Source organism: Salmo salar, chromosome ssa12, assembly GCF_905237065.1.
Source record: "Salmo salar chromosome ssa12, Ssal_v3.1, whole genome shotgun sequence".
In the NCBI taxonomy this organism is placed as follows: domain Eukaryota; kingdom Metazoa; phylum Chordata; class Actinopteri; order Salmoniformes; family Salmonidae; genus Salmo; species Salmo salar.
In genome coordinates, this window is record NC_059453.1 from 89976159 (window position 1) to 89999538 (window position 23380).

General features: G+C 44.8%; 1 protein-coding gene across 3 annotated transcripts in view; it reads left to right on the plus strand.

Moving 5' to 3' along the window:
- Positions 1-23380, plus strand: part of LOC106566113 (copine-5) — a 285747-nt gene that overhangs the window by 137902 nt on the left and 124465 nt on the right. For all 3 annotated transcript variants that reach the window (XM_045691900.1, XM_045691901.1, XM_045691902.1), the window contains one exon: positions 6825-6888. In XM_045691900.1, coding sequence (XP_045547856.1) covers positions 6825-6888 — 64 coding nt within the window. The remainder of the gene's footprint in view (positions 1-6824; positions 6889-23380) is intronic.

A 23380-nucleotide genomic window follows, 5' to 3' on the forward strand; every position in this document is an offset into this window, starting at 1 on the left:
AGCCAACAGGGTGGAGCCAACAGGGTGGAGCCAACAGGGTGGAGACGGCAGGGTGGAGCCAACAGGGTGGAGCCAACAGGGTGGAGACGGCAGGGTGGAGCCAACAGGGTGGAGCCAAACGGGTGGTTGCATACATATGTAACACACACTGACTCTCTCTCTCTCTTTTACACACACACACACACACACACACACACACACACACACACACACACACACACACACACACACACACACACACACACACACACACACACACACTCTCTCTCCAGCACGCACACTCTATTTCACCCTCCGTTTTACAGTTGCATTTTTACAGCATGGCCCTCTGCTTGCAAAATACCTCCTTTAATATCAGTCTTCAAACCCTTTCCCTGTATGTTCCCAGAGCTTTGAAGCTGTGTGCTTACCTTTTACAGCAGTGCGCTAAATCAAGGTCACACACAGTGTTTCTTGGTAGTCTTAAACAGATCTACTCTGAAAGAAAAATATACACCTCACACACATGGTTATGGACTTAAAAAAAGAAGACACCTGTACCATGTCAGATATAGAGGTGAAATGTATTACATTTTCAGTTTGCATCCCAATGTTACACTTTATATACATCACAGAAGACTGAACAAAACAGTTTGACATAGAAACACTGGATTGTCGGTGTTAAACAAAAATATAATGTTTATTAATTCTGAAATTCTAAAAAATATGAACAATGTTCCACCCATGAGGCCACTGGAGGGCACTTTGTTCATTCTACTGCAGGAAATGGCTGGGTGTATTACACATGCAGGGAGATGCAGAGGAAATAACACGGCCATGCAGCTTTCTCTGTTATGAGTTTTGTTGATACGGTGTGGTGGGAACATTGTGCTCCTCTTCAGGGGTCCTGGCTTTGCTTCAGTGGGGAGAGCCGCTTCCTTCCACATCTTATCTTGCCTGAGTTTAAAGAGCTCTTTTTATTGCTTTGGGTTTTTGCGTGGACTGTGGGTTTTTGCTTGGTTTGATGAACCACCGCAGGTTCTCAACATGATGGAACAACAAACAGCCTTTTACACACAACCTCCTTGAGAGAAACACAGACAGACACACACACAACTACACACATATACACGCACACATATACACACACACACACACACACACACATATACACACACACACACATATACACACACACACACACACACCTACACACACATATACACCTACAGTTGAATTCGGAGGTTTACGTACACCTTAGCCAAATACATTTAAACTCAGTTTTTCACAATTCTTGACATTTAATCAGAGTAAAAATTCCCTGTCTTACGTCAGTTAGGATCACCACTTTATTTTAAGAATGTGAAATGTCAGAATAATAGTAGAGAGAATGATTTATTTCAGCTTTTATTTCTTTCACCAGATTCCCAGTGGGTCAGAAGTTTACATACACTCAATTAGTATTTGGTAGCATTGCCCTTCAAATTGTTTAACTTGGGTCAAACGTTTCGGGTAGCCTTCCACAAGTTTCCCACAATAAGTTGGGTGAATTTTTGTCCCATTCCTCCTGACAGAGCTGGTGTAACTGAGCCAGGTTTGTAGGCCTCCTTGCTTGCACACGCTTTTTCAGTTCTGCCCACAAATGTTCTATGGGATTGAGGTCATAGCTTTGTGATGGCCACTCCAATACCTTGACTTTGTTGTCCTTTAGCCATTTTGCCACATTTTGTCCATTTGGAAGACTCATTTGCGACCAAGCTTTAACTTCCTGACTGATGTCTTGAGATGTTGCTTCAATATATCCACATAATTTCCGCCCTCATGATGCCATCTATTTTGTGAAGTGCACCAGTCCCTCCTGCAGCAAAGCACCCCCACAACATGATGATGCAACCCCCGTGCTTCACAGTTTGGATGGTGTTCTTCAGCTTGCAAGCCTCCCCCTTTTCCTCCAAACATAACGATGGTCATTATGGCCAAACAGTTCTATTTTTGTTTCATCAGACCAGAGGACATTTCTCCAAAAAGTACGATCTTTGTCCCCATGTGCAGTTGCAAACTGTAGTCTGGCTTTTTTATGGCGGTTTTGGAGCAGTGGCTTCTTCGTTGCTGAGCGGCCTTTCAGGTTATGTCGATATATGACTCGTTTTACTGTGGATATAGATACTTTTGTACCTGTTCCTCCAGCATATTCACAAGGTCCTTCGCTGTTGTTCTGGGATTGATTTGACTTTTCGCACCAAAGTATGTTCATCTCTAGGAGACAGAACGCGTCTCCTTCCTGAGCGGTATGACGGCTGCGTGGTCCCATGGTGTTTATACTTGCATACTATTGTTTGTACAGATGAACGTGGTACCTTCAAGCGTTTGGAAATGTCTCTCAAGGATGAACCAGACTTGTGGAGGTGTACAATTTTTTTTCTGCGGTCGTGGCTGATTTCATTTGATTTTCCCATGATGTTAAGCAAAGAGGCACTGAGTTTGAAGGTAGGCCTTGAAATACATCCACAGGTACACCTCAATTTGACTCAAATGATGTCAATTAGCCTATCAGAAGCTTCTAAAGCCATGACATAATTTTCTGGATTTTTCCAAGCTGTATAAAGGCACAGTCAACTTAGTGTATGTTAACTTCTGACCCACTTGAATTGTGATACAGTGAATTATAAGTGAAATAATCTGTCTGTACACAATTGTTGGACAAAATTACTTGTGTCATGCACAAAGTAGATGTCCTAACCGACTTGCCAAAACTATAGTTTGTTAACAAGACATTTGTGGAGTGGTTGAAGAACAAGTTTTTATGACTCCAACCTAAGTGTATGTAAACTTCCGACTTCACCTGTATATATAACACACACACACTTTCACATGTCAAGTCAGGTGTCACGTCAGGTAGGGTCATAAAGGTGTTTGTGTCAGAACAAAAGCAGCAGAGACTGTTTTCTGAGGCTGTTCTAGAGAGTGTTTTGCACCAGCTATCTTTTTCCCGGATGACAAAGGACCATACAGTAACCACACAATGTACTGTCCCTCAGCACCTCAATAACCGTACAATGTACTGTCCCTCAGCACCTCAATAACCATACAATGTACTGTCCCTCAGCACCTCAACAACTATACAATATACTGTCCCTCAGCACCTCAATAACCGTACAATGTACTGTCCCTCAGCACCTCAACAACTATACAATGTACTGTCCCTCAGCACCTCAATAACCATACAATGTACTGTCCCTCAGCAGCTCAATAACCATACAATGTAATGCCCCTCAGCACCTAAATAGTTCAGACCCTCAGGACCTAGCCTGTCACCCAGTTCAGACCCTCAGGACCCAGCCTGTCACCCAGTTCAGACCCTCAGGACCCAGCCTGTCACCCAGTTCAGACCCTCAGGACCCAGCCTGTCCCCCAGTTCAGACCCTCAGGACCCAGCCTGTCACCCAGTTCAGACCCTCAGGACCCAGCCTGTCCCCCAGTTCAGACCCTCAGGACCCAGCCTGTCACCCAGTTCAGACCCTCAGGACCCAGCCTGTCACCCAGTTCAGACCCTCAGGACCCAGCCTGTCACCCAGTTCAGACCCTCAGGACCCAGCCTGTCACCCAGTTCAGACCTTCAGGACCCAGCCTGTCACTCAGTTCAGACCGTTTAGAACCTTTGTCACTGTTACTCCATTGTACTGTTCATACAGACCATCTATTTCTGACCGGCCATGATGGAACTGGATTTAATAGAGAAGTAGAGAAGGAGGATAAAGAGACAAGGGAGAGAAAGAGAGGAAGAGGGAGAGGGACAGAGAGAGGGAGAGAAAGAAAGGAGAGGGAGATAGATATAAGATATAAGAAGGATGAAAGAGAAAGAGAAAGACAGAGGAAGAAAGGAAGGAAGGAAGGAAGGAAGGAAGGAAGGAAGGAAGGAAGGAAGGAAGGAAGGAAGGAAGGAAGGAAGGAAGGAAGGAAGGAAGGAAGGAAGGAAGGAAGGAAGGAAGGAAGGAAGGAAGGAAGGAAGGAAGGAAGGAATGCTTGGGGTTTCAGTGGCCTTTGAATGTTTTCTCTGAACTCGTGGAACTGTAGGTGATGCAACCATCCGATAGTGGGAGAGGAACATTTAAATGACTGTGGGAGAGGAGGAGGGTGGGAGAGGAGAAGTATGAGGAGGGTGGGAGAGGAGGAGTTTGAGGAGGGTGTGTTTGGGAGAGAACTATCTGTGAATCTGTGCGATATCTCTCTACAAAAGATCCATAATGACATAGTGTACTCTGTTCTCTCAACCTAGATGCTCTTAGAGCAGTGGCCAAGAGAAAATACACTCTAAATAAAAGATCAAAGAGGTAATGGATGGAGTCCCACATTCCTCTTCAATCAGACCTCAACCCTCAGCCTTAATGCTCTTATTCTAAATCTGTAAACATTGAACAATTGATTAAGATCCTGAAGACGCCATCAATGTGAACCGCAACAAGATTTTTTATTATTGACCAGTCGGGTGAACACACTTTAGTAAAGATGAGAGAGAGAGAGAGAGAGAGAGAGAGACACCCAAGGTGAGGCAAGGTTAGGTAAATACCTCTATGGAATTTGCACTAAATGAATAAATAAATCCATTCCCTGACTTGTTCTTCTTATTGAGTGGCCTGATAGCGTAGCAGTGAAGAGATCCCAGTGGACCTCTGACCTCCAGCACCATTCCAGCCTCTTACTGGAACTTTAGCTCCACCATCTCATCTGGTTGCTGAAACTAGCTCTTAAATGATTCAAGGCTATTACTCAGACAGTCTAATCCTTAGGGTTCAGAGGGAGGGAAGAGAGTGGGAGGCAGGTAGAGGAAGGAAGGGAGGAAGGGAGGGGGGATGGGAGAAAAAGCTAGAGAGAGGAGGAAGAGGATGGCGATTGCTGGGGTATAAGTTGAGAGAAAAACAAAGAATGTTGGGGAAAAGGGCAAGATGCATGTACACACCACCCTGCCGGCACCACCCTGTCGGCTCCACCCTGCCGGCTCCACCCTGCCGGCTCCACCCTGTCGGCTCCACCCTGCCGGCTCCACCCTGCCGGCTCCACCCTGCCGGCACCACCCTGTCGGCTCCACCCTCCCGACTCCACCCTGCCGGCGCCACCCTGTTGGCTCCACCCTGTCGGCTCCACCCTGTCGGCTCCACCCTGTCGGCTCCACCCTGTCGGCTCCACCCTGCCGGCTCCACCTTGTTGGCTCCACCCTGTTGGCTCCACCCTGCCGGCTCCACCCTGTCGGCTCCACCCTGCCGGCTCCACCCTGTTGGCTCCACCCTGTTGGCTCCACCCTGCCGGCTCCACCCTGCCGGCTCCACCTTGTTGGCTCCACCCTGTCGGCTCCACCCTGTCGGCTCCACCCTGTCGGCTCCACCCTGCCGGCTCCACCCTGCCGGCTCCACCCTGCCGGCTCCACCTTGTTGGCTCCACCCTGCCGGCTCCACCTTGTTGGCTCCACCCTGCCGGCTCCACCCTGTCGGCTCCACCCTGCCGGCTCCACCCTGCCGGCTCCACCCTGTTGGCTCCACCCTGCCGGCTCCACCCTGTCGGCTCCACCCTGCCGGCTCCACCCTGTCGGCTCCACCCTGCCGGCTCCATCTGTGCTCATCCGTCCCATTAATAAGCCCCCTTCTCTCATGACACACAGAGAGCTGTCCACTGACGAGTGAGCCAATTAGCAGACGTCCACTCCAGTGTCATTAAACCCCCTGGTCAAACAGAGAGTAAACAACACCACACACCCTTTTCCCCAACATTCTTTGTTTTTCTCTCAACTTATACCACAGCAATCGCCATCCTCTTCCTCCTCTCTCTAGCTTTTTCTCCCATCCCCCCTCCCTTCCTTCCTCTACCTGCCTCACTCTCTCTCGCTCTCTCTCTCTCTCTCTCACACACACACACACACACACCCCCCACACACACACACACACACACACACACACACACACACACACACACACACACACACACACACACACACACACAGAGAGAGAGAGAGAGGGAAAGGAGAGGGAGAGAGAGAGAGAAAGAGATTAACAGAGACAGAGAGAGAGAGAGACAGAAACAGAGAGACAGAGAGAGACAGAGAGACAGAGAGAGAGAGATTGAGGTGGAGAGATGGAGGAGGAGAGAAAGAGAGAGGTGGAGAGATGGAGGGAGAGCGAGAGAGGTGGAAAGATGGCGGAAGAGAGAAAGAGAGAGATGGAGAGATAGAGAGAGAGAGGTGGAGAGATGGAGGAAGAGAGAGAGAGATGGAGGAAGAGAGAAAGAGAGAGGTGGAGAGATGGAGGAGGAGAGAGAGAGAGATGGAGGAAGAGAGGAGGATAAGAAGATGAGGGAGATGTATATTCAGCACCATGGACAGCATCTGTCAACCCTGTGCTCTGGATGGTTTCAGAACCATGGACAGCATCTGTCAACCCTGTGCTCTGGATGGTTTCAGAACCATGGACAGCATCTGTCAACCCTGTGCTCTGGATGGTTTCAGAACCATGGACAGCATCTGTCAACCCTGTGCTCTGGATGGTTTCAGAACCATGGACAGCATCTGTCAACCCTGTGCTCTGGATGGTTTCAGAACCATGGACAGTGACAGAGAGTTCCATGCCGTTTCTGTTACATGCAATCAGAACAATGTGTCTCATTGTGATCTGGAAAACCAGGTGTGTTCCCTCGCTAGCCAACCGGTGACATTTCATGATCAAGTGAGCGTCAACACATCCTGACACTCTGGTCCTGGAGGACTGGAACTCGGCATCTCTGTTGTACAGATGCTTCACCCGTCCCTGGCTAAACTTAACCATGTGTTGTCCTCTCTCTTCTGTCTCTGTTTTCTACAGCGGTATAGCTGGGAAGAAATGTGGCACCATCATTCTGTCTGTAGAGGAGCTGGGTAACTGCAGAGTAAGTAGAGCAACTATTAACTTCTGGTATTACCATCACTATACTGTAGACCAGGGGTGTCAAACTCATTTCATGGAGGGCCTGGAGTCTGCTGGTTTTAGGTTTAAGACCTAGGCAACCAGGTGAGGGTAGTTCCTTACTAATTAGTGACCTTAATTAATCCATCAAGTACAAGGGAGGAGCAAAAACCTTCAGACACTAGGCCCTCCAGGGAATGAGTTTGACACGTGCTGCATCTGTGTTTGTATTTATTATGATCACCATTAGCATTACTCTTCATAACAGATTTCACAACACACTGTGTACCCTCAGGCCCCTACTCCACTACCACATATCTACAACACACTAAGTGTGTACCCTCAGGCCCCTACTCCACTACCACATATCTACAACACACTAAGTGTGTCCCCTCAGGCCCCTACTCCACTACCACATATCTACAACACACTATGTTTGTCCCCTCAGGCCCCAACTCCACTACCACATATCTACAACACACTAAGTGTGTCCCCTCAGGCCCCTACTCCACTACCACATATCTACAACACACTAAGTGTGGGCCCTCAGGCCCTTATTCCACTACCACATATCTACAACACACTATGTGTGTCCCCTCAGGCCCCTACTCCACTACCACATATCTACAACACACTAAGTGTGGGCCCTCAGGCCCCTACTCCACTACCACATATCTACAACACACTATGTGTGTCCCCTCAGGCCCCTACTCCACTACCACATATCTACAACACACTAAGTGTGTGCCCTCAGGCCCCTACTCCACTACCACATATCCACAACACACTAAGTGTGTGCCCTCAGGCCCCTACTCCACTACCACATATCTACAACACACTATGTGTGTGCCCTCAGGCCCCTACTCCACTACCACATATCTACAACACACTGTGTACCCTCAGGCCCCTACTCCACTACCACATATCCACAACACAAACTCCATGTGTACGTGTGTGTGTAGTACGTATGTTATCGTGTGTGTGTATAGTGCGTATGTTATCGTGTGTGTGTATAGTGCGTATGTTATCGTGTGTGTGTAGTACGTATGTTATCGTGTGTGTGTGTATAGTACGTATGTTATCGTATGTTTGTATGCATGTGTCTGTGCCTATGTTTGTGTTGCTTCACAGTCCCCGTTGTTCCATAAGGTGTTTTTTTATCCATTTTTGAAATGTAATTTTAGTACTTGCATGAATTACTTGATGTGGAATAGAGTTCCATGTAGTCATGGCTCTATGTAGTACTGTGCACCTCCCATAGTCTGTTCTGGACTTGGGGACTGTGAAGAGACCTCTGGTGGCATGTCTTGTGGGGTATGCATGGGTGTCCGAGCTGTGTGCCAGTAGTTTAGACAGACAGCTCGGTGCATTCAACATGTCAGTACATCTCACAAATATACAGTACCAGTCAAAAGTTTGGACAGACCTAGTCATTCAAGGGTTTTTCTTAATTTTTTTCTATTTTCTACATTGTAGAATAATAGTGAAGACATCAAAACTATGAAATAACGCTTTTCCATCACTCTGCGTTCCAACTCATCCCAAACCATCTCAATTGGGTTTAGGTCAGGAGATTTTGGAGGCCAGGTCATCTGATGCAGCAATCCATCACTCTCCTACTTGGTCAAATAGCCCTTACACACCCTGAAGGTGTGTTGGGTCATTGTCCTGTTGAAAAACAAATGATAGTCCCACTAAGCGCAAACCAGATTGGATGGCGTATCGCTACAGAATACTGTGGTAGCCGTGCTGGTTAAGTGTGCCTTGAATTCTAAATAAATCACTGACCGTGTCACCAGCAAAGCACCCCCACACCATCACACCTCCTCCTCTATGCTTCACGGTGGGAACCACACATGCAGAGATCATCCGTTCACCTACTCTGTGTGTCACAAAGACACGGCGGTTGGAACCAAAACTCTCAAATTTGGACTCATCAGACCAAAGGACAGATTTCCACCAGTCTAATGTCCATTGCTCATGTTTCTTGGCCCAAGCAAGTCTCTTCTTCTTATTGGTGTCCTTTAGTAGTGGTTTCTTTGCAGCAATCGGCAATGGTGGCTTGATTCACGCAGTCTCCTCTGAACAGTTAATGTTGAGATGTGTCTGTTACTTGAACTCTGTGAAGCATTTATTTGGGGTGCAATTTCTGAGGCTGGAAACTCTAATGAACTTATCCTCTGCAGCAGAGGTAACTCTGGGTCTTCCTTTCCTGTGGTGGCCCTTATGAGGGCCAGTTTCATCATAGCGCTTGATGGTTTTTGTGACTGCACTTGAAGAAACTTTCAAAGTTCTTGAAATGTTCCTTATTGACTGATCTTCATGTCTTAAATAATGATGGACTGTCGTTTCTCTTTGCTTATTTTAGCTATTCTTGCCATAATATGGACTTGGTCTTTTACCAAATATAGCTATCTTCTGTATACCCCCCTTACTTTGTCACAATACAACTGGCTTGGCTCAAACACATTAAGAAGGAAAGAAATTCCACAAATTAACTTTGAACAAGGCACACCTGTTAATTGAAATGCATACCAGGTGACTGCCAAGAGTGTGCAAAGCTGTCATCAAGGCAAAGGGTGAAGAATCTCTTTGAAGAATCTCAAATACAAAATTACATTTGGATTATTTAACACTTTTGGTTACTACATGATTCTATACGTGACTCACCACCTGGATTCGGTCTTATGTAGCAAAATTCTGAAAAAATGTGAAATGGTGTTTCTTACATTGGATAAAAGTAGAGGCCCAGAGTTTCAAAATCGTATATCATACCCTGCATTTGAGGAACAATGGGAAAGTAATTCTGCATTGAAAGTTTATCAACTTGTAAACTCACTTTTGTGAAAATCGCTTTTGAATGTTTTGGTATCTAGTGAAGAGCTCTTCTTTGTCTCCATCCACTCAGCATCGTTCACACCCTCTTAAGCTTTATTCCTACCCATCTCGTTTCGCTCTCGGAGCACACACTTGACGCTCTGGCCGATGATTTTTTTACCTCTGGATTTGTTTACCAATGTAGCTCGCTAACGCTAGAATGTATTACCTGTGTACATCATCATGCATGATGGACGTGTCTCCCTGTTAGAAATGCCATACCACGTTTGCCCTTAGTTTGAAGATGTAATCCGGAGACAGGTGTTTTCTCCATCTCCTTAACTGTCACACTCTAATTCCACTGATTTCAAGACTCTGTCCTCCAGGAAGTGGAGAGCAAAACCTATGCAGCTCCACTACACAATTCCTTTTTTTAAAGTCGCTTTCGACAGGATTACCAACACAGACTGACGAGCTCAAATAGACAGAAGCCTTCTATATGGCTGACCAATCCGAACTCCTCTCTCGTGATGTCCAGCCCACTCATTATCTCAGGCAATCATCTTTTTCTGTGGGTTAACCAACAAGGCTCGTAATTTAACTATTTTATTTGTATTTACAGTTGGCATACATGTTTGCATTCTGATAAAAACATTTTTTTTTATGTTCAAACCGCTCTCCTGTGAAGTCATGACATGTGACATAAGCTGTTTCCTGAATCGGGCTACATATGTGTTATTTCATAGTTTTGATGTCTTCACTATTATTCTACAATATAGAAAATAGTCAAATAAAGAAAAACCCTTGAATGAGTAGGTGTTCTAAAAGTCGTACTGTAGAATGTAGACTGTCGACTGTAGACTGTAATGCACTTAAAAGGCACTTTAATCTTGTGTCTTGCGCATTACCCCTCTGAATGGCACACATGCACAATCCATGTCCGGCTTTCAACTGGATTCACCTGGTCAGTCTATGTCTTGGAAAGAGCAGGTGTTCTTAATGTTTTGTATACTCAATGTACATCACCATTACTGTTACTGCACACATCATCATATAGTAACTGCAGTACTGCTTACACGTACTACTGCCTACACCCTCCAATACTAATCTGGACCTGGAAGCCAGTTCCACTTCTTTTTTTCATTGTTCACCTCTAACCAGGGACTGACTTAGACCTGAGACACCAGGTGTGTGCAATAGAACAGAACACCAGCAGTAGTCCAGACCTCTTAGGGTGAGAGTTGAATAGCCCTGGCCTAAACTATACATATAATTACTTATATCATATTTACAACTGGACTATAACTACTTATCATTGTTTATAAGAGGTCCTTATAGCCCGTGATGTTGACTCTGTATTCAGTGCTAGTCTTTAACCGTCTGACTGTATCTGCTGTCTGAATGAGGCTGCTAGCGACACACTGAAAAAAGGTTGTCCATCTGAAGTGCTTTTTCTGATTGGTATGCTAAAAAAAATCATTCCGGCTTGTTCAACATATTCTATTCAATTTGTCTGAAATCAAATAACAAATTAGAATCTTGAAGTTTTTGACCATCTCCATGGTGACCCTGTTGATGAGGATGGGGGCGTGCCCAACCTGGTTCCTTCTGAAGTCCACAATTAGCTCCTTTGTTTTTCTGACGTTGAGGGGGAGGTTGTTTACTTGGCACCACGCCGTCAGAGTGCCAACCTCCTCCCTGTAGGCCGGTCTCATCGTTGGTGGTAATCAGGCCTACTACTGTCGTGTCGTCAGCGAACATGATGATAGAGTTGGAGCTGTGTGAGGCCATACAGGAGGGGACTGAGGACACACCCTAGTGGGGCCCCTGTGTTGAGAATCAGTGTGGAGGAGGTCATGTAATGTTGACTACCTTCACCACCTCTGTGGTTTATCAGAAGCTTTAAGTGAAGCAACAGAGGATGTTATGTAGCTTCCCTGTTAAGCTATCAGAATTGAATGGGTCTTATTTATCAGTTGAATTTTATTATATCAAGCACTTTAACATAACACTTATCTTTGGAGCACTTAATCCCATCATCCATTGGTGGGGATTTCCAATTATGTACTTATTTAATTATTTATTTAATTGATCCAGTTTGCATGTTTAATTATGATTTGTTTATATAAAATTTGTTTTAAAGTTAAAACTTTTTACCACTTTATCAATAATTGTCTTCCTCCTGTTGTTGGACTGTCATGGGTGACGCCTCGGAGCTCTTGGCCTTTCATGGTCTCCTACACTCTCCAGACCGGTCGGATGTACAATATAGAAACAGTGCAGGAAGTTGCAATAGGCCCGTGCAACCCAAGGTTTGATACCAGTATAAACAGAAACCCTATTAAACCTTACCATAACCCTAACCTTAACCCTAACCTTAACACAAAAACCTACCCTAAACCTAACCTTAGTTCCTAACCCTAAAACTAACCCTAGCTTCTAACCCTAACATTAATTCTAACCTTAATCCTAAAGCCCTTAGAAAGAGCATTTGACCTTGTGGGGACTAACAAAATGTCCACAGTTGGTCAAATGTTTGTTTGTTTAGTATTCTTGGGGGGACTTCTGGACCCCCAAGTTAAATACACACACACACACACACACACACACACACACACACACACACACACACACACACACACACACACACACACACACACACACACACACACACACACACACACACACACACACACACACACACACACACACACACACACACGGCTCCACTGAGCTATGACATGGCAGATTAGGTCCTAGTGTTGAAGTGCAGATACCGTTAAACTTTTATATCAAATATCTGTCGTCTGTATGGCTCTGAGCACTAGACTAGATCTGACACTGGTGTAAGAGACATAGATAGAGAGAAAATTGAGAAAGCGGGACAAAGAGAACGGTGAGGAGACAGACAGACAGACAGACAGAGTACGACTCAGAGAGAGTTCCTCCAGAGGGAGGAATCAATAGTGGATTACATCATGTGAAGCTCTGTGCCCACTGGCAGTAATAAAATCTGCAACAGCTGATCCTAATGTGCGACTGAATGGGCTTTAATTAAAAATCCCTTTGAGTGACCTTGTATCAAACTGCCTGGGGAACAATACTGAATCAAACTGCCTGGGGAACAACACTGAATCAAACTGTCTGGGGAACAATACTGAATCAAACTGCCTGGGGAACAATACTGAATCAAACTGCCTGGGGAACAACACTGAATCAAACTGTCTGGGGAACAATACTGAATCAAACTGCCTGGGGAACAATACTGAATCAAACTGCCTGGGGAACAACACTGAATCAAACTGTCTGGGGAACAATACTGAATCAAACTGCCTGGGGAACAACACTGAATCAAACTGCCTGGGGAACAATACTGAATCAAACTGCCTGGGGAACAACACTGAATCAAACTGCCTGGGGAACAACACTGAATCAAACTGCCTGGGGAACAATACTGAATCAAACTGCCTGGGGAACAACACTGAATCAAACTGCCTGGGGAACAACACTGAATCAAACTGCCTGGGGAACAATACTGAATCAAACTGCCTGGGGAACAATACTGAATCAAACTGCCTGGGGAACAACACTGAATCAAACTGCCTGGGGAACAATACTGAATCAAACTGCCTGGGGAACAATACTGAATCAAACTGCCTGGGGAACAATACTGAATCAAACTGCCTGGGGAACAATACTGAATCAAACTGCCTGGGGAACAATACTGAATCAAACTGTCTGGGGAACAATACTGAATCAAACTGCCTGGGGAACAACACTGAATCAAACTGTCTGGGGAACAATACTGAATCAAACTGCCTGGGGAACAATACTGAATCAAACTGCCTGGGGAACAATACTGAATCAAACTGCCTGGGGAACAATACTGAATCGAACTGCCTGGGGAACAACACTGTACCAACAAAAAAAATCAAATCAAATGTTATTGGTCACATAAACATATTTAGCAGATGTTATTGCAGGTGTAGTGAAATGCTTGCACCTGACTAGCAACATGGACAGAATCAAGACCATAGTGCGTGCTATATAGACCCATAGGCTATTAGAATGGGATGGCTCTGATGTATCACACACAAACACACACCGGAGAGATCATAAGGCTTCAATAGAACTAACAGAGAGCTTTCTTGTCACGTTTTCCCTCCTATCCCTCTCTCCTAGTCTCTAGACTCCTCCTTCAACCTGTGTTCTATCTGATCCACTATCTAGACTCCTCCTTCAACCTGTGTTCTATCTGATCCACTATCTAGACTCCTCCTTCAACCTGTGTTCTATCTGATCCACTATCTAGACTCCTCCTTCAACCTGTGTTCTATCTGATCCACTATCTAGACTCCTCCTTCAACCTGTGTTCTATCTGATCCACTATCTAGACTCCTCCTTCAACCTGTGTTCTAGCTGATCCACTATCTAGACTCCTCCTTCAACCTGTGTTCTATCTGATCCACTATCTAGACTCCTCCTTCAACCTGTGTTCTATCTGATCCACTATCTAGACTCCTCCTTCAACCTGTGTTCTGTCTGATCCACTATCTAGACTCCTCCTTCAACCTGTGTTCTATCTGATCCACTATCTAGACTCCTCCTTCAACCTGTGTTCTATCTGATCCACTATCTAGACTCCTCCTTCAACCTGTGTTCTATCTGATCCACTATCTAGACTCCTCCTTCAACCTGTGTTCTATCTGAACCACTATCTAGACTCCTCCTTCAACCTGTGTTCTATCAGAACCACTCTCTCTCCTTTATTCTCTCTCTTTATTTCCCTCTCCGCTGCTCCCTCTCTTCGTCTGGTCCATCTATCTGTCATGCCTAAAGCAGCAGGTATGGAAATATCTGCATCTTTCTTGTATCCCTCCTATGCTTCCTGTTGTTCCTCCTCCCCTCCTCCCTCCTCCCTCCTCTCCACCACATACCCTGTTCCCTTTCTCTACCAAGCCTTTCTTTGTTCCTTCCCTTCTCTCTCCTCCAAACCTCCACCACCCACCATTCTCCACCTCCACCACCCTTCATTCTCCACCACCACCACTACCACCCACCATTCTCAACCTCCACCACCCTTCATTCTCCACCTCCACCACCCACATTCTCCACCACCACCACTACCACCCACCATTCTCCACCTCCACCACCCACCATCCTCCACCACCTCCACCACCACCCACCATTCTCCACCTCCACCACCCACCATTCTCCACCACTACCACCACCCACCATTCTCTACCTCCACCATCACCACCCACCATTCTCCACTTCCACCACCACCATCACCACACACCATTCTCTACCTCCACCACCCACCATTCTCTACCTCCACCACCCACCATTCTCCACCACCTCCACCACCACCCACCATTCTCTACCTCCACCATCACCACCCACCATTCTCCACTTCCACCACCACCTTTACCACCCACCATTCTCTACCTCCACCACCATCACCCACCATTCTCCACCTGCACCACCACCTCCATCACCACCACCCACCATTCTCCACCAGCACCACCACCTCCATCCCCCACCATTCTCCACCTGCACCACCACCTCTATCACCACCACCCACCATTCCTCACCTGCACCACCACCTCCATCACCACCCACCATTCTCCACCTGCACCACCACCTCCATCACCACCACCCACCATTCTCCACCTGCACCACCTCCTCCATCACCACCCACCATTCTCCACCTGCACCACCACCTCCATCACCACCACCCACCATTCTCCACCTGCACCACCTCCTCCATCACCACCACCTCCTCCATCACCAGTGGCGGTCAGTGCCGTTTAAGATGAGGTAGGAAGATTATTTGTTTTCATGAGCATGGCCTTATTTATATTACAGCATTTTGGATGACTGTCATTCATATTCCATTCACCCAGGTCAATATAACATCGGTAGGTTTAGGTTACAACATGATACTCGGATTTTCCATATACTCATCATGAGGTTGCTACAACCTAGCCTATGAATGAAAGTTTACAACATAGGTGCACAGGTTGAGAGAACATTTTGAGTTATCATTGTGACAGACAGTGACACATTCAATACCGGCTTCCACACTCTTGCCTGCATCTAGATGATCTAGCTGATCGAGGGTGTTATCATTAGTCCAACAGTTGCAAACGAGAGCTTGGACAAATTCAGGTATGTTTATCCTCATTTCATTCCGTTTGCTTCCATTTAAGAAACATTTTTCAACAGAGTCGGCGGAATGAATACACCCTTGATCACATACAAACACAATTCACTTTCATAGCAGTCACATTAAAACAGCATGATCATTTTGCTCGTTAATTCCTTCTTGCATCTACGCGCTCTCCTCCTCTCACCTTTTCCTTTCGCTTGTGGACTTCATTGCACACATCGGCTGTCTGTGACCATATGAAAAAACTTTACAAGCCTAACCCTCATATCATAACCGCTAACCGCTACACACATCCTATATTGTTGTCACCATATTAGCTAATGTCAAGTCAACAACATATCTACTAGAACTAATATGTTAGTAAACCTGGTACAATCATGCAGTACAGTGTACAGTTAGCAAGCAGTTTAGCAGTTAAACAGGTGGGCCCCGGTGGCAGTAAATTAATACAACCAAAAGCTTACCTTGACTTGGAAGAGTTCCAGTGTTGGATAGCTATAGCCAGCTAGGTAGCATAGTATCCCTCTCTGTTTGAGCCGGGTGAGTACGCTAAACTAGCTAGCTGCATTCGCTAGCTAACTGTTCAACTATTGTCTTTCTCTCTCTTTGAGTCAACTACTCACCTCCATCACCACCACCCACCGTTATCCACCACCACCACCCACCATTGTCCACCACTACCTAAATCACCACCACCCAGCTAACTGTTCAACTTTTGTCTTTCTCTCTCTTTGAGTCAACTACTCACCTCCATCTTCACCACCCACCATTCTCCACCACCACCACCCCCCACCATTCTCCACCACCACCACCCACCATTCTCCACCACCACCCACCACCACCACCCACCATTCTCCACCACCACCCACCATTCTCCACCCCCACCCACCATTGTCCACCATTGTCCACCACCCACCATTCTCCACCTCCACCACCATCCACCATTGTCTACCACCACCCACCACCACCACCTCCACCCCTACCACCCACCATTCTCCACCACCACTACCCACCATTCTTCATCACCACCACCTCAACCGCCACCACCCACCATTGTCCACCACCACCACCATTCTCCACCCACCATTCTCCACCACCACCCACTACCACCTCCACCACCTCCACCACCACCCACCATTCTCCACCACCACCCACTACCACCTCCACAACCTCCACCACCACCCACCATTCTCCACCACCACCCACTACCACCTCTACCTCCACTTCCACCAACACCCACCATTCTCCACCACCTCCATCACCACCACTCACCATTCTCCATAACCCCCACCACTTCCACCATTCTCACCACATTAACCAACGGATGTTGATTGCAGACATGACGGGGGTGTGTGAGTGTCACAGAGTGTGTATATGTGTCACAGTTGTGTACGTGTCACAGTTCCCATATTTAGTGAGCGCTCCACATTTCATCATAATAAACGGTTTATGTCCTGTCCTGTTAACTGGGTAGAGAGGTTCTCTGGTGAACCCTTCCCTAGCACAATAATGAATTGCTCTCTATATGGGGATGCTAATTCACTAATGTTAGCTAACGCTAACACTATCCTGACGGCACTAGCATTAGCCTTACATTACAAGCTCTCAGCATTCCCACCATCTGTGGGATCAAAACTGTTTGTGTTCAACAATCCAAGATGGCCGTCTCTTTTGTCCTGAATGGCCTTTCAAGTTACCTCCTTATTACCACTGACCCTAAAGAAAAAAGGGTGTCAGGTAGCCTAGCGGTTAAGAGCATTGGTCCCGTAACTAAAAGGTATCTGGTTTGAATCCCTGAGCCGACTAGGTGAAAAGTCTGTTCAATGTGCCCCTGAGCAAGGAACTTAACCATAATTGCTCCTGTAAGTCACTCTGTATAAAAGAGTTTCTGCTAAATAACTAAAAGGGAGATGACAGAGGAGATACAGGGAGATGACAGAGGAGCTACAGGGAGATGACAGAGGAGCTACAGGGAGATGACAGAGGAGCTACAGGGAGATGACAGAGGAGCTACAGGGAGATGACAGAGGAGCTACAGGGAGATGACAGAGGAGCTATAGGGAGATGACAGAGGAGATATAGGGAGATGACAGAGGAGATATAGGGAGATGACAGAGGAGATACAGGGAGATGACAGAGGAGCTACAGGGAGATGACAGAGGAGAAAGAGGGAGATGACAGAGGACCTACAGGGAGATGACAGAGGAGATACAGGGAGATGACAGAGGAGATACAGGGAGATGACAGAGGAGCTACAGGGAGATGACAGAGGAGATACAGGGAGATGACAGAGGAGCTACAGGGAGATGACAGAGGAGATACAGGGAGATGACAGAGGAGCTACAGGGAGATGACAGAGGAGATACAGGGAGATGACAGAGGAGCTACAGGGAGATGACAGAGGAGATACAGGGAGATGACAGAGGAGCTACAGGGAGATGACAGATGACAGAGGAGATATAGGGAGATGACAGAGGACCTACAGGGAGATGACAGAGGAGATACAGGGAGATGACAGAGGAGATACAGGGAGATGACAGAGGAGCTACAGGGAGATGACAGATGACAGAGGACCTACAGGGAGATGACAGAGGAGATACAGGGAGATGACAGAGGAGATACAGGGAGATGACAGAGGAGATACAGGGAGATGACAGAGGAGATACAGGGAGATGACAGAGGAGCTACAGGGAGATGACAGAGGAGCTACAGGGAGATGACAGATGACAGAGGAGCTACAGGGAGATGACAGAGGAGATATAGGGAGATGACAGAGGAGATACAGGGAGATGACAGAGGAGATACAGGGAGATGACAGAGGAGCTACAGGGAGATGACAGAGGAGATACAGGGAGATGACAGAGGAGATACAGGGAGATGACAGAGGAGATACAGGGAGATGACAGGAGATACAGGGAGATGACAGAGGAGCTACAGGGGAGAGATGACAGAGGAGATACAGGGGACAGATGACAGAGGAGCTACAGGGAGATGACAGAGGAGATACAGGGAGATGACAGAGGAGCTACAGGGAGATGACAGAGGAGCTACAGGGAGATGACAGAGGAGCTACAGGGAGATGACAGAGGAGCTACAGGGAGATGACAGATGACAGAGGACCTACAGGGAGATGACAGAGGAGATACAGGGAGATGACAGAGGAGATACAGGGAGATGACAGAGGAGATACAGGGAGATGACAGAGGAGCTACAGGGAGATGACAGATGACAGAGGAGATACAGGGAGATGACAAAGGTGATATAGGGAGATGACAGAGGAGCTACAGGGAGATGACAGAGGAGATACAGGGAGATGACAGAGGAGCTACAGGGAGATGACAGAGGAGCTACAGGGAGATGACAGAGGAGCTACAGGGAGATGACAGAGGAGATAGTGCGAGATGACAGAGGAGCTACAGGGAGATGACAGAGGAGCTACAGGGAGATGACAGAGGAGATACAGGGAGATGACAGAGGAGCTACAGGGAGATGACAGAGGAGCTACAGGGAGATGACAGATGACAGAGGAGCTACAGGGAGATGACAGAGGAGATATAGGGAGATGACAGAGGAGCTACAGGGAGATGACAGAGGAGATACAGGGAGATGACAGAGGAGCTACAGGGAGATGACAGAGGAGCTACAGGGAGATGACAGAGGAGCCACAGGGAGATGACAGAGGAGATACAGGGAGATGACAGAGGAGCTACAGGGAGATGACAGGGGAGATACAGGGAGATGACAGAGGAGCTACAGGGAGATGACAGGGGAGATACAGGGAGATGACAGAGGAGCTACAGGGAGATGACAGAGGAGCTACAGGGAGATGACAGAGGAGATACAGGGAGATGACAGAGGAGCTACAGGGAGATGACAGAGGAGCCACAGGGAGATGACAGAGGAGCTACAGGGAGATGACAGAGGAGATATAGGGAGATGACAGAGGAGATACAGGGAGATGACAGGGGAGCTACAGGGAGATGACAGAGGAGCCACAGGGAGATGACAGAGGAGCCACAGGGAGATGACAGAGAAGATACAGGGAGATGACAGAGGAGATACAGGGAGATGACAGAGGAGCTACAGGGAGATGACAGAGGAGCTACAGGGAGATGACAGAGGAGCTACAGGGAGATGACAGAGGAGCTACAGGGAGATGACAGAGGAGATACAGGGAGATGACAGAGGAGCTACAGGGAGATGACAGAGGAGCTACAGGGAGATGACAGAGGAGATACAGGGAGATGACAGAGGAGATATAGGGAGAGGCTACTATGTTAATCCAAACCGTATAATTTATTTATAGACACTGTGAGACTTGGTTATTTTCTTAGATGTAATTAGCATGAATTTAATATATTTTAAGCACTGCATAGGGAAAAGTTCTGCACTATATAGGGAATAGGGCGCCATTTTGGACATAGTCACATTGTTGTCTTCTCTGTTGTCCTTGTCTGTCCATCCTTCCCTCCTCTGCCATCATTCTAACACCGGATAAAACTGGGAAATGTTTGACTAACTGAGCAATGAGCCGGACATCGATTCAAACTTTTAAACCAGACATTGATTTGAAATGTTCATCCAAAATAACCGTTAAGATAACAGACAGTTGATAAGTGGTAGTGTTTCGGTCCTGGATCAAAGGGAGACGTCAACTGAGGAGATATGTCTCCATTGTCACCCGTCTTCTATACTCTAGTGTCTCAATGTGTCTCTGTGTCTGAGGGATGTCAAAGGACAGACCTCTGGCTCTGTGTGAAGCACTGTGGGATGGCTGGAGGGGTGATGATGATGTTATGGGCTAGCAGCTTAACTTCTCTGTGTCACTACAGCGAGTATAGGAAGATCTTGGAGCCCTCGTGGAGATGAGTGTGTTTGTACACACTGAACACAGCCTGCAGTCTGAGTCTGACTGGGACGGATAATGAGACAGTGAGACACACACACACACACACTTTCTCTCTCTCACCCAAACACAACCCATCAAACAGTAACCCAGTCAGATCTGCTACAACATTAAAAAGCCATTAGCAGGATCATTAGGAGGTACAGCTGGCACGGGTAGTGTCCAGTGTAGAGCCTCTGGCCCTCCGACAACAAGAGAAGAGGTGTTTATCCTGTTCATGCACACTGCTCTGGTCTGTCTGATGGCACTTCAGCTCTGTAGCTGATTAAGTTATTCTGTCTGTTCTCCTCTGGTAAGATCAGCCAACTCCAAACTCTGTGTGTGTCTATCATCTATCATCTATAATCTATCATCTATCATCTATAATCTATCATCTATAATCTATCATCTATCTATCATCTATAATCTATCATCTATCTATCATCTATAATCTATCATCTATCTATCATCTATAATCTATCTATCATCTATAATCTATCTATTATCTATCATCTATCTATCATCTATCTATCATCTATCTATCATCATCTGTAATCTATCATCTATCTATCATCTATAATCTATCATCTATCATCTATCATCTATCTATCATCTATCTATCATCTATAATCTATCTATCATCTATAATCTATAATCTATCTATCATCTATCTATCATCTATCTATCATCTATAATCTATCTATCATCTATAATCTATCATCTATCTATCATCTATCTATCATCTATAATCTATCTATCATCTATAATCTATCATCTATCTATCATCTATAATCTATCATCTATCATCTATCTATCATCTATAATCTATCATCTATCATCTATCTATCATCTATAATCTATCTATCATCTATAATCTATCTATCATCTATAATCTATCTATCATCTATCTATTATCTACAATCTATCATCTATCTATCATCTATAATCTATCATCTATCTATCATCTATAATATATCATCTATCTATAATCTATCATCTATCTGTCATCTATAATCTATCATCTATCTATAATATATCATCTATCATCTATAATCTATAATATATCATCTATCATCTATAATCTATAATCTATAATATATCATCTATCTATAATCTATCTATCAATCTATAATCTATAATCTATAATCTATCATCTATCAATCATCTATAATCTATAATCTATCATCTATCTATAATCTATCATCTATCATCTATCTATAATCTATCATCTATCTATCATCTATAATCTATAATCTGTCTATCATCTATAATCTATCATCTATCATCTATAATCTATCATCTATCATCTATAATCTATAATATATAATATATCATCTATCTATAATCTATCTATCATCTATAATCTATAATCTATCATCTATCTATCATCTATCATCTATCTATCATCTATCATCTATCATCTATCATCTATCATCTATCTATCATCTATCATCTGTCATCTATCTATCATCTATAATCTATCATCTATCATCTATAATCTATCATCTATAATCTATCATCTATCATCTGTCATCTATCATCTGTCATCTATCTCATCTATAATCTATCTATCATCTATAATCTATCATCTATCTATCATCTATATTCATCTATCATCTATCATCTATAATCTATCAATCATCCATCATCTATCAATCTATCTATCATCTATCATCTATCTATCATCTATAATCTATAATCTATAATCAATCATCTATATCTATCATCTATAATCTATCATCTATCATCTATCATCTGTCATCTATCAATCATCCATCATCCATCTGTCTTCTATCATAATATCATCTATCTATAATCTATAATCTATCATCTATCTATCATCTATCTATCATCTATATATCTATAATCTATAATCTATCTATCATCTATAATCTATCTATCATCTATAATCTATCATCTATCTATAATCTCTCATCTATCATCTATCATCTATCTATCATCTATCATCTATCTTCTATCATCTATCTATCCTCTATCTTCTATCATCTATAATCTATCATCTATCTATCCTCTATCTTCTATCATCTATCATCTATCTATCATCTACAATCTGTCATCTATCTATCATCTACAGTGGGTTTAAAAAGTATTTGATCCCCTGCTGATTTTGTACGTTTGCCCACTGACAAAGAGAGGATCAGTCTATAATTTTAATGGTAGGTTTATTTGAACAGTGAGAGACAGAATAACAACAAAAATATCCAGAAAAATGCATGTCAGAAATGTTATAAATTGATTTGCATTTTAATGAGGCTCAAGAAGAATCATCTATCATCTATCTATCATCTATCTATCATCTATCTATAATCTATCATCTATCTATCATCTATTATCTATCTATCATCTATCATCTATCATCTATCTATATCTATCATCTATCTATCATCTATGTATCATCTATCTATCATCTATCATCTATCTATCATCTATCATCTATCTATCATCTATCATCTATCTATAATCTATCATCTATAATCTATCATCTATCTATCATCTATCTATCTATCATCTATCATCTATAATCTATCTATCATCTATCTATCATCTATCTATCATTTATCTATCATCTATCATCTATCA